General features: G+C 27.1%; 2 protein-coding genes across 3 annotated transcripts; one reads left to right on the forward strand and one right to left on the reverse strand.

The window, feature by feature from the left end:
• Nucleotides 1-1,085: 1,085 nt before the first annotated feature.
• On the reverse strand, nucleotides 1,086-5,288 carry LOC112756911 (glycolipid transfer protein 1-like). The gene is made up of 6 exons (XM_025805516.1): nucleotides 5,168-5,288; nucleotides 4,025-4,080; nucleotides 3,814-3,944; nucleotides 1,569-1,704; nucleotides 1,357-1,488; nucleotides 1,086-1,118 (listed from the first exon to the last, which is right to left on the reverse strand). Exons 1-6 carry the CDS (start codon nucleotides 5,286-5,288, stop codon nucleotides 1,086-1,088), a joined length of 609 nt encoding a protein of 202 aa, XP_025661301.1.
• A 1,389-nt stretch (nucleotides 5,289-6,677) lies between these two features.
• On the forward strand, nucleotides 6,678-11,903 carry LOC112758743 (glutathione gamma-glutamylcysteinyltransferase 1). 2 transcript variants are annotated; one of them, XM_025807474.3, is made up of 8 exons: nucleotides 6,678-8,280; nucleotides 8,359-8,515; nucleotides 8,597-8,835; nucleotides 8,944-9,107; nucleotides 9,247-9,298; nucleotides 10,051-10,278; nucleotides 10,358-10,858; nucleotides 11,422-11,903. In XM_025807474.3, the coding sequence occupies exons 2-8, from the start codon at nucleotides 8,392-8,394 to the stop codon at nucleotides 11,506-11,508; spliced, it is 1,395 nt and encodes a 464-aa protein (XP_025663259.1). In that variant the 5' UTR covers nucleotides 6,678-8,280; nucleotides 8,359-8,391; the 3' UTR covers nucleotides 11,509-11,903. The 2 variants fall into 2 exon arrangements, with proteins under 2 accessions (XP_025663259.1, XP_025663258.1); XM_025807473.3 differs by having other exon boundaries at nucleotides 7,849-8,285.
• Nucleotides 11,904-12,217: the final 314 nt, after the last annotated feature.

Genomic DNA, 12,217 nt, shown 5'->3' on the forward strand with positions numbered 1-12,217 from the left:
ATTGTGTAATAACAAATGAATCGAAAATTGTGCATTCTATAAAATCAAAAACTCCTGTAATTTCGGTGCATTTTAAAGTTAATTGTGTCGCAATCACTATGTAATTTCGGTGCATTTGATCTCGTTGTCCTATACAATTCAAAATTCTTTTTCCTCCTCCTCCTCCTCATTTCCGCTTCGTCTTCTTTTTTTTCATATTCTAGTTTTTATTTTATTTTCTCAAAATTCACTTATTTACTCTTTGGAGAGGAATAAAATCAACAAAAAGAAAAATATCAAATAAAAAAGAAGAATAAATGACTGCAATAACATAAAAAAGAGGAGGAGAAAAAGAAACAAAAATAAAACACAGCAACAACATCACTAATAAAAAAAAAGGAGGCGCATGAAAAATAAATACAAAGTGAAGTAGAACTTTATTTGCGTTAGTAAAGTGCATGTATACACACTATATATCATAAAAATAGTGTTAAATTTAAATCAACTTAATTAAATTTAATTAAAAAAATACTTAAATACATAACAATTCTCTTTCTATAAATAGACCTGCCAAATATAATTAATTAAAGCTATTTGTAATTAATTCATGATTTTGGGCGTTCAAAAGTAGAATAATGGCATGATAAAAGCTTGAAGGTCTATTATGTAGTATATATATCAATAATATTGGAAGACAATAAAAATAAGTTAAAACCATTTAAATTTATTTTATGTTATTAAATAAAATAAATTTGAATTATTTTTTAATATTATTATATATATGTCATTGTTTTTATATGTATAAAAATGTAATAATTAAGAAAAAATGATTAAAAATCTTAATTCATTCTTCTAATTATTCTTTTAATTTTTAAACAAAAAATTTTAAATTTTTTATTTCATTAATATTTTAAAAAAATTATATATTTAATTTTGTATTCATTTAAATATTATAAGAATAATTAAAAAAAATAAACTAAAATTTCAGTCTTCAACTCTCAATCATTACACATAATATATCAAATTACACTAATAGAAATGATCATCAACTCAAATAATTTGTAATAAAAGGTTAGAATCAAGCTAGAACGGTTTCACTTTGTGCATTAAGCTTTTAAATTATCCATTCCAATACTAGCCTGCAGCAAAATAATAAGAACAAATCAAACCAATGAAAATGATATATATAAAAATATTATATGAAATAATCTAATTTATGCATGTATTAACAATTCTAAAATCAGGTTCACGTTCTCCTATAAAAATTCATTAACATTATGTTAATAGGAATAAAAATAAACTTGGTCAGCTTAACACAATCTTCTGGATTATTACAATATATAATTAGTATAGTAATTAAGTAATTAAAATTTGTACCAGAAATTTGTGATTCTCTTCAAGCACTGAAGAGAAATCGGTACAAAATTTTTTCATTTCAGGTCCAAATTCTCCTCCGCAACAAAGCACTTGCATAAATTTTTCTCTATCTGGAAGAAGCTTCATTGCAACCTGCAATAGAACTATTTTCTTATTTTCTCTCTTATTTCTTTTGCCAGAATTAAAAAGAAGAAAGAATTATAATAACTTACATGGAAAGTCTTAATAGCTAACCAGCCATGCCAGCTTTTGAGTGTCTTGTTGTATGAATCATTGCAAGCTTCTTGCATGCTCCAATTCTTATGTTCCTCTAAGTTGCTGAACATTTTTACACTGTAATCCATTCCCCTAACAAAATTGCCACGCCATTGTGTTTTAATGTTTCTTTGGATTGACATTTTTTTGGTTTAGAAAAAGTATATTTAAATTTTTTTTAAAAATATTTCTCTTAAATTTTAATCATATTTAGATATATTTTTTTTTGAAAAAATATTAAAATAATTTATTTACTTTTACTATTAGTGCATAACACTTTGTTTTAAAAAAATAATTATTTTCTTTATAAAAATATCATTTATCATAATTAATAATTATTATAATTTATATCCTTAATTCTATTTTTTTAATTCTAATTTTCTTTTTAAATCCTTCATTTTTCTTCACATTCATATTTATATATTTCCGATCGTTAAGATTTTTTATGCTCTATATCATTTCAATAGGATAAATAAAGTGCTTGTTTGGGTGCTATTAAGGTGGTAAAATTTTTTAAAATATTTTTTATTTTTTAGCGTATTTAATAAGTTTTTAGTAGTAAAAGTAAAAATACTAAAAAAAATAAAAAAATATTTTTGAGAAGTTACAATTTATATCTCTTTTTAAAATATATTTTTCTAAAAAAAATATTTTTATATAATAAATAAATAAAAAAGTACTTTTATATTATTATACGCAAACATAATTGATAGATAAAAATATTATTTTGCATAAAATATCCAAATATAAAATTACTTTTATTTTTCTATAAAATCTTTTAAAAAAAGATAACTTAAAAAAAAGATATTTTCTTAGAATTCGTGTAAAAAGTTTCAAAAGCTATTTTTTAAACTATTTACTTATAAAAAGTTACATTAATGTTATGTGGTACCATCTTTTAAATATACTTTTAACTTTTCAAAAAATTGTTTAAAAATTTTTGAAAAAGTAAAAAAATTTGACTTCTTTATTTTTCAAAAATGATTTTACTACTCCTATTTATTAAAATACCTTTAAAATAAATATTTTTATAATAAAAATCTAAACACAAAATAACTTATGTTTTAAGCTTTTTTTTAATTTAATTAAATTATTTATCCAAACTGATCTTTAAAAACTCATCCAAATAAAATTATATTAATTTGTTAAAAATTTTGTTTTATCAATTTGAATAATATAAATTTAATTTATCCCGTGTAACAAAAATTACTATGACTTTAAAATTTTGTTTGATAAAATTTTCCAATAATTTTTTTCTTCGTGCATAAATTTAATGTAATAATGAAAAAAAAAGTTTAATTATCTTGTTGATCTCTATAGTTTTACCAAATTTTTAATTAAGTCCCTATATTTTTTTAATTTTTTTTATTGAGCCCCTACACTATTTTTAGTTTTGTAATTACGTCCTTTTTATGTTAAAAAAAACATAATATTTTTATCAAAATACATGCGGCCAAAGATTTAATTAAGTTTTTAATTATAAATTCCTTCAATTTGTGAAAAAATATTTAGTTAACTCTAATATTTTTTACAATAGAAAGGACTTAATTACAAAATTAAAGTAGTGTAAAGACCCAACTTATTATTGGAAGTTTGAGTGTTTTTGTTTGATATGGAGTTATTTTTTAAAAAATTGATATTAAATAAATCGGACAGTCTAATTTGTTTGAAGAAGAAAAATAAGCTACAAATCGAAGTACTTTTAATTTTTTTATTTTCAAAAACAAAAATCAAAGAGTCAGATGTCAATGTTAAATTTCTTTTATAATTTTCAAAAACATAAATCGCACGGTTTGATTTATGATTCATTTAAAAAAAAGTTAAATAACATAAATCGATAAATTCGATTTTTAAAAAAAATCACTATGTAACAAAACAAGAAATTGAAGACACCTATTCCTTTCATCCTATAGTATTGAAAAACACATCTCATGACTCATTCTTTTGTGTTACACACTATCATGCAGCATAGAAAAAATAATAAATGCCTTTAACTTGGTTTTAAAGCATAATTTTAAAATTATTTTCATATTAAAATTTTTTCATAGTACTTTAACTTTTTTTTTTAAGGTCAATTATGAATATGACGCAGAAGTTTTTCAAAAATTGAAATAATACAAGTTTTATTTAAAAAAATTATGAGTAATAGTGCACAAACCTTGAATGTGGAATTGCACAATTTACAAAGCTTGGTGCACATACCTTGTCAACCATAGTAGGGCATTAGTGCAGCTTGATGAAGACTTGTGTGTTTTATCTTCAATTTCTTTCTCCACTACTCTGTATAGAAGTTTGTATTCACAAGGGTTGGACTCATACCTAGACTCCAATCTCTGTACGCATAAGTTTAAAAGTAATTAAACTCACAAAATGACATAAATTAAGGTCAACAATTTAAGAGTGTCTTCCTTACCAATATGTTACCACCAACATCAGATTTTACAAATGAAAATGCTCCCCCTAACATGTCTGAAATCAATTACATAAACATCAGAGGTGTAAAGCGATTGTAATTATGCTCCTGAGCATCCAAAACTTGAAAATCTTGATAAATCATACTCTTTTTAGAATTTATCTATCATGTGTCTTAAAAATATATGTTAAGATTATAAATTATTTTTTTTATCGAAAATATAAAAATTAAATTTTTAATATATTTATTTTATATTTATTAAATAAAAAATTAAAATCTTTTACTAATAATAAACTCATCATATATGTCCTTGTTAGCTAAATCCCTTAATTTATATTCTTGATATTTAAAAAAAATAAAAAAATTCAAATATAATGAATGTTACTCTTAAAAAGCATAAAAATACAAAAATTTAAAACTTTCTCTTTTTAAGAGTTAAGCGATAAGCAAGAAGTCACCAAAAAAAAAGCGATAAGCAAGAGACATCTAATTAATTTTCATATAAAAATACACCTAAAACACCAACTACAAAATTCGAGCCCATTTGAAAAAGAATAATGTCATATATTAGGATCGAATCTGTATCATTATAAGGACAAAAAAAAAATCTATTATCATTATATGATTTTAAATTTTTAACTACAAATTAAAAGAACCTTATTAACTACAAAATAATTACTATTGAATATAAGTTTAAATTTTATCAATTGTGAAATCACCTAATAATAATAATATTAAATTTAAGGACATATATTAAAAATAATCTAATGCACAAGTATATTTTGTAATAAAACAAAATCTAAAAAGAATTGCATCTAATATAATATAGATGATTTAATCTGATAATTGTATTAAATAGACAAAAATATACATAAAAGAATTTGCCATCTACAAAAATATCCATCAAAATTCATAAATATTAAAATAGAGTCTAAAGATTAATTTTAATGGACAAAAGTACACTCTAAACCTTACAAACTCACTGCATGTATAGTATTTTTGTCTATTGAAAACAATCTCTCTTATATATTTTGATATTTACAATCTTCCATTCTTTTGTAGGTATTTTTGTGTACGACAAATTCTTTTATGTATGATTTTTTGTCCATTTACTCCAAAGAAAAAAAATGTATATATATATACCTAAAACCGGTAAGACACTCTTGCATACATTCAAGAAGGGTTTAGTGAGTATCTTTCCCTCTTTAGATTTAACATTAGCCAATTCCTCCAAAGGCACCCGAAATATCTGTCCTTCCACCATCGTTCCTCTCCTCCTGTAATCATTCATAAATAATCTTCTACCATTTAATTATTATATTCATTATTTACCAGTCCAAAATAATAATAAATATAATAATGTTACTTATATTATTTTTTATTAATTTAATATTGATGATAATTAATTATAGTAAGACTACATAAAGAGTACGTTAGGTTAACTACAAAATATATTTTTTTAATTTTCTATATTTATTTATTTAAAATTTTAAAAATTAAAAGAACTAATTTTATTTTTACTAAAAAAATATTTTATAGTTAACTTAATATACTCATTATATATTCTACTATATTTAATTATCATCATTATTAAACAAATGAAAAAATAATTTAAGTAACAAATAATATCAATGTTTTTCACTTTACTAATACATTATGTGCCATTCAAAATCAAAATACGCAACAATAATTAATAACTAAATGAATAAATAAATGATTCAATTGAAAAAGATACCATCTAATAATTTAATTCAATTAAAATGTATTCAGATCAATAACTGAATTCCTTAGGTTGAACATTTTGATCATACTTGATTACCGATAAATCACCAATGGTTAAACGATTAAAATAATGAAATTAAAAAAAAAAAAAAATTAGGATTCGCATAGAAGGAAAAGAATTAATGAATTACCTTCTGAGTTTTCTAGTAATGATATTGCTGTCGGAATCTGAGGCAGTTAGTTCTGCTCTTTCAACTAGTTCTTTAGCTTTTTCATCCGGATTCATTAAAATTTTGGTTTTTAATAATAATAGTACCTATATTTAGTAAATTGAAATAGTAAATTATTTTTAATATGTAAAATAATTTTGATAAAACAATGATTTCCTTTTTTATCATTTTTATTATAGTCAAAGATTTATTTCTACATTATTTTAGAATCTTTTATTGACCATTGATATTGTTTGGTTTTAAAAATAGCTATTATGGATTCAACTTGTAACTACATGTATATTTGATTCCATTTCTTCCTATCTCCATTCATTATATATTTTTCATTTATCATACTCTTCTAATAAGGAAAAGAATTAACCATTAATTTACTATCACACATGATCTATCACCCATTATGAATTGTAATTTAGTTTGATTGTGTAATTATTTTAGAGTATAATATAATTGATGACATAAATGACTCAAGTTGATATATTGATTCAGAACATCAATACAAAATAAATTCGGTCTGAGAAATAAAACTTCTTTTTATATAGCTAAGCTATCTATATATATTTCTTCAACAAATAAATTAGTACAGGAATTAAGTTTTGACATTTATATACAACCTTTACAAGGGTTATAGAATAGAATTCTTCTTAATTTGACTTCAAATTTAAGACAACTATGGATAAAAGGCAAGGTTAGTATATGCTTTCAAATCATTCTCTTATGCTCTGTTAATGTGTTTATTTGTAGTGTTTAAGCTATATATTTTCACATGCATGCTATATGCAACAATGCATTGTTGTTTGTGATGATTGTTCTATCTGTATACATATTTTGGACATTAACTTTTAAGGTTTAATTTATCTTTTTATATGGATTATACTCTCTTTTGCAGGCATATGTTAAAGAATATTATCACTTTTAAGCAAGTTACAAACTTTACAAAGAAAATTGTGAAGGATGAACTGCATCTTCATCAATTGATTTATATATCCAATTGTTTTTATTTTTAATCATAACAACCACCCATTAATTAAGTTAAATTAAATGAATAACGGTTTCTACAAACGACCCCTACCATCACCTCCCGCAGTTGATTTTATTTCCGAGGAAGGAAAGGTTAGTGCATGCTTTTAAACCATTATTTTCTTACACTTTTAACTAATATATGCCATTTACTTAATTTTCTGTTACTTAATTTACACTTTCTGTAGTTTTTAACTATGCATGTTATTTGCAATCTTGCACTGTTGTTTGTTATTGTGCTATATTTTAATTTGCTTAAATCTTGCATTAAAGCTGAAAATTAAAATAGATGAATTTAAAATTTTAATTGATCATCCTAATCATCAAGTGCAATGAAATTTAATCCATGTAGTTGGATAAGGTTTTGTTTTTGGATAAGGTTTTGTTTTTGTTATCGTTGTTATTGTATTTGATCAAAGAAATCAGTTTTTTAAAGAATAAAAAAATATTTTGTAATAACTAAAAACTTATTCAATAATACAACCTCTGCATATTTATTTGCTATCAAATAAGCAACATGTGTGAGGACCATACACATTATATAAATGGTCATATTTTAATTTCGCAACGAAAATTTGAGAGCCTATAAATTTACCCATAAAAATATAAATGAATTTTGTATTTACTAAAAATTAGACTAATTTAATAAAATTATAAAAAATAAAAAATTATTTTGGGAACTAAATAATACTATGCTCTTACATATTCTTCAAAGTTCACATTAGAATTGGATTAGAATTCATTGGGTATTTTTTTTTTTGTGACTAATTCATTGGGTATAATCATTGTTTGAGTACATATCTAATGATCTCAGAAATTTTAAATTGAACACTTCGTCCTAAATAATTTTTTATTGTTTTAAAAATTTTCAATAATTATTCTTAATGATTGATTTTCTTTGTTTCTTTGAAAAGAACTAATTTATATAATTCAATTATTTTATAATAAAAGTTATTAAAAATTTCTAACAAATATGTACAAAAAATTACTAAAAAGAAGAGATACTAGAATCAATTCTAATATTTTCTGAAAAAAAAATAAAGAGTACAGTATTTTTTAAATTTAGGAAAAATTTCTATGAGGAGTGAGGAGAGAATAGTTATTGGGAAGGGTGCCAGTACGGCAGAGGTATCAGCGATGAGCGATAATTAAAAACAAAAAAACGCGGGATATATTCTTTCAATAATTCGGTTACTGTGTTGTGTTTGCAAATTGCAATGGCGACGGCGGGGTTGTATCGGCGGTTTCTTTCGTGCCCCCCCGCCGTGGAATTCGCTTCCTCTCCAGGCAAGGTTGCTTGTTGCTTACTCTGCTTTTTTTATTACCTAATCATCATTTCAATTGAATCGAATCTGCATTCTGCAGCAACTGTTTCTTGAAGCTATTCAGAACGGAACCATGGAAGGCTTCTACAGGTTGGTCTCTTATTTCCAGACCCAATCGGAACCCGCCTACTGCGGCCTCGCAAGCTTATCCATGGTCTTAAATGCTCTTGCCATTGATCCTGGTCGCAAATGGAAAGGTTTCTTACTTCCTATTTCCCTGATTAGGGTTTAGTTGATTGAATCCCCTACCTCAATTTGCTGTGTAATCAATCATACAGGACCTTGGAGATGGTTTGATGAATCTATGTTGGACTGTTGTGAGCCTCTTGAAAAGGTCAAAGCTAAAGGCATCTCCTTTGGGAAGCTCGTGTGCTTGGCTCATTGTGCTGGAGCAAAAGTTGAAGCCTTTCATGCTAGCCAGAGCAGCATCGATGCTTTCCGTGAATATGTCATGAATTGTTCAGCTTCTGATGAGTGTCATGTCATCTCTTCGTACCACAGGGCTGCTCTCAAACAAGTATGTCTTCAAAGCTATAAAATTTGTTTAGGTAGACATTGTTGATGCATATATGGTATTCTGGATGAAATGATGAACATGAATATTTTAATTTAACTTTCACAACAGACTGGAACTGGTCATTTTTCACCTATTGGAGGCTATCATGCTGGGAAGGACATGGCGCTTATTTTGGATGTTGCACGATTTAAGTATCCCCCTCATTGGGTTCCACTTTCGCTTCTCTGGGAAGGCATGAACTATGTTGACGAATCCACTGGACAAACTAGGGGGTAATTTTCTTGTATAAATTTTATACTTTTTGACTTTGTATGCCTAGTTATAGTTAGTAGAAATCAATGATTAGATGTCCATTTACTCAAGAGTGTGTTAATTCTATATGTAATTTCTGTAATTATTTATTCTTTCCAGGTTCATGCTTATATCAAGACCACATAGGGAACCTGGCATGCTTTATACTCTGGTATTTGTCTTTCCATTATATAATGGGCCCAAACTTGGCATTTCATCATATATAAAAATATTGGTATGGATGATAAATTATTGGATAATTTCTGTTACATGTGCGAGTGAAGAGATTCCTTTACTTTTTATTGAACTATACTTCAGTTTCTGTGGTATGGTGAACTTGTTTGTTGGAGCATATTGGACAGTTTGTTTATTTCAAGTTTGTGTGATCTTCTATCTAGCAGATGTTGTGAAATGAACCACAATTTTCCTTTCTTAATCAAGCATTTCCCTTAGTTTGTAATAGATATGAACTTGTTAGTTTGTCTCTTAAAACTATAGATGAAATTGTGTCCAGAAGATACCTTGTTTTCCATCATATTTCATGATATCAATGTCCGTTCAGATACATCCTTTCTTTTGTGATGATATTATCTCATTCAGTTCGTATGGAATTTGCTAGTAGGTGTCTGGAAGAAAAAAAAATTGAGGTTTGATTCAAAAGTCATTTTGAAATCAATGATTACAAAATCCAAGTTGGAAAGTCAGTTTGCACATTGGACCATTTGATGTATTTTTGAGAATATGTGGTGCCGTTCTTAATTTAATGGACTTCAGAATTCTGCGAGTATGAAACTTATTTACATGTGTGGGTGACTGGGTGTGTAGTAATAGTATATTTCTAGAAAGTGATGCCTGTACATTTTGTTGTTTATGTTGGTTGGTGCGGGTGGATGGATGCATTACGCACTTCTTTTGATGTTACAGAGCTGCAAACATGAGAGTTGGATTAGTATTGCGAAATTCCTAATGGATGATGTTCCTCTTCTATTAAAATCAGAGGATGTGAAAGACATTCAAATGGTTCTTTCAATAATAGTCACATCACTTCCATCTAAATTTGAGGAATTTATCAAATGGGTTGCGGAGATCAGGAGGCGAGAAGATGGTGGTCCAAGTTTAAGCCCAGAGGAGAAAGCAAGGCTTGGTGTTAAGGTTTGACATGTTTCTTACCAACTTATCGTAATTCTCTCCAAAATTTTAATCTACTGCAGTTAACTCCTTTTTCATGCAGGAAGAGGTATTGAAACAAGTGCAGGAGACAGGGCTTTTCAAACATGTGATTCGCTTTATGTCAACTTCTTGCAGCATACATTCACCCACTTCAGGTGATGGAGACACCTTACCTGACATTGCTGCAAATGTTTGTTGCCAAGGAGCAGAAATTTTAGGTGGGAAAATTAGCTCATCGGCGGAGTATTGCTGTCATGAAACATGCTTGAAATGCTGTAAAGCTGAAGATGAAAAACCAGTAACAATGGTTTGTGGGACTGTGGTAAATGGCAACAGTGAGCAAGGGGTTGATGTGCTGATTCCTTCTGCTAGAAAATCATGTTGCACTTGCTCTAGCCTAAGTAATTCCATTAGGATGCACCCAGCTAGCACAGATGTGCTAACTGTGCTTTTACTGTCCTTACCATCTACGACATGGTCTGATATCAAAGATGAGCGGCTCTTGAGGGAAATAAATAGCCTGGTTTCAGTTGAAAATCTTCCTACTTTGCTTCAAGAAGAGGTAGTTATCATAATTTCTTTTTTAACAAAAATTTAACTATCTCCTTTTATCCTCAATCTCTTGTTAATTACTAATATCATCCCTTGATGCCTCCAAGTGGTAACAATAATAATTGTTCTGTTTGTTTAATCTTGTGCTCACTGTTTTTGGTTTTCATGAATTTGTGAAGAAAATAATAAAAACATTGGAAAACAATGAAATCATATTTTCTATTTTCACTTTTTTCTTCACAAAATCCTAAACTGAAAACGTTGAAAATGAAACCAAAGATAAAAATACAAACCAAAGAGGTGATTGTCTTTGTTTGTACCTCTTTTAATTCATATATAGAAATTTGCATTTGACCTTTTTATGTAAGCAATGTAAATTCCGTACACAAATATGTTGAACCGCTAGTAGCAACCCACGTATTCGAGTCTTTCGCTGCAGGTTGTTGTACCAAGTCGTGATGCAGTAAACTTCTCAATAAAAAACAATGTCTTTCCATGCATTGTAGCACTCTGATTTTTGCATATTCTGTTCTATTTCCATCTTCTGCTTATAATATAAAATCTGGATTTCAGGTTCTGCACTTAAGACGTCAGCTACATCTTCTGAAGAAATGTCAAGAGGATAAGGTAGATGAGGATCTCCATGCGCCTTTCTCTTAGAATCTCTCTCATTTCGGTCATCCTGGTCAACCCACGTTGAACAGTATAGAATTACTGAAATTGGTGACTATCCGCTGAAGAAATTTTGGTACATAATTGCAATTGCAGCAGGTTTTTATTTTTTAAGTTGTTTTTTGGGACATGCTAGTGCTATTGAAGACGCTAGAGCATTTAGTAATTTACAACTTAGCTGTGATTTTTTTTTTTTTCGATATTTTAACTTTTCATACAAATTTCAAGGAAGAGAAATCATCCGGTGATAGATTTTGTTGAACGATTATAGGAGATCCATTTTTGTATATTCTAATATTCATTGGTCGTCAAATACTCAAATTACATTGTTATATCAAGTAGCTATTCTATTCTATTCTATTCAGAATATGTTTACCATTTCACATTCGGTTTCTGAGATTTGATTTTCTCATCCTCATCATTGAAAGCACGTCAAGGGGAAGGCCAGTGGCACTAATCACTAACTTGGATTTTTAACGTTTTGGAGCATATTTAATGAGTGTTCTAAGAAATGAAACATATTTAATGTATATACATGTCAATTTAACTCAAAATTGCAATGTTTAAAGTTTATTAAATATTTGAAATGAGTGGTTTTGTTTGGGAAGTTTATAAGAATTTCTTTTTCCCTTGAACGAGATAGGCATGAGTTGTGCTTCCATTCAAGCTTAAAATATTGGGATATACAAACACCAAT

Source organism: Arachis hypogaea, chromosome 16, assembly GCF_003086295.3.
Source record: "Arachis hypogaea cultivar Tifrunner chromosome 16, arahy.Tifrunner.gnm2.J5K5, whole genome shotgun sequence".
In the NCBI taxonomy this organism is placed as follows: domain Eukaryota; kingdom Viridiplantae; phylum Streptophyta; class Magnoliopsida; order Fabales; family Fabaceae; genus Arachis; species Arachis hypogaea.

What these genes read in the sequence shown, in the direction of transcription:
- LOC112756911 (XM_025805516.1), bottom strand. Translation starts at nt 5,288, where the DNA reads ATGGTGGAAGGACAGATATTTCGGGTGCCTTTGGAGGAATTGGCTAAT. An exon ending in ATGTTGGTGGTAACATATTG is followed by an intron (nt 3,945 to 4,024) that starts GTAAGGAAGACA and finishes TTATGCGTACAG; the next exon opens with AGATTGGAGTCTAGGTATGA. An exon ending in GCCCTACTATGGTTGACAAG is followed by an intron (nt 1,705 to 3,813) that starts GTATGTGCACCA and finishes CAATTTTGTTAG; the next exon opens with GGGAATGGATTACAGTGTAA.
- LOC112758743 (XM_025807473.3), top strand. Translation starts at nt 8,211, where the DNA reads ATGGCGACGGCGGGGTTGTATCGGCGGTTTCTTTCGTGCCCCCCCGCC. An exon ending in TCCACTGGACAAACTAGGGG is followed by an intron (nt 9,108 to 9,246) that starts GTAATTTTCTTG and finishes TATTCTTTCCAG; the next exon opens with GTTCATGCTTATATCAAGAC. An exon ending in AAGCAAGGCTTGGTGTTAAG is followed by an intron (nt 10,279 to 10,357) that starts GTTTGACATGTT and finishes TTTTTCATGCAG; the next exon opens with GAAGAGGTATTGAAACAAGT.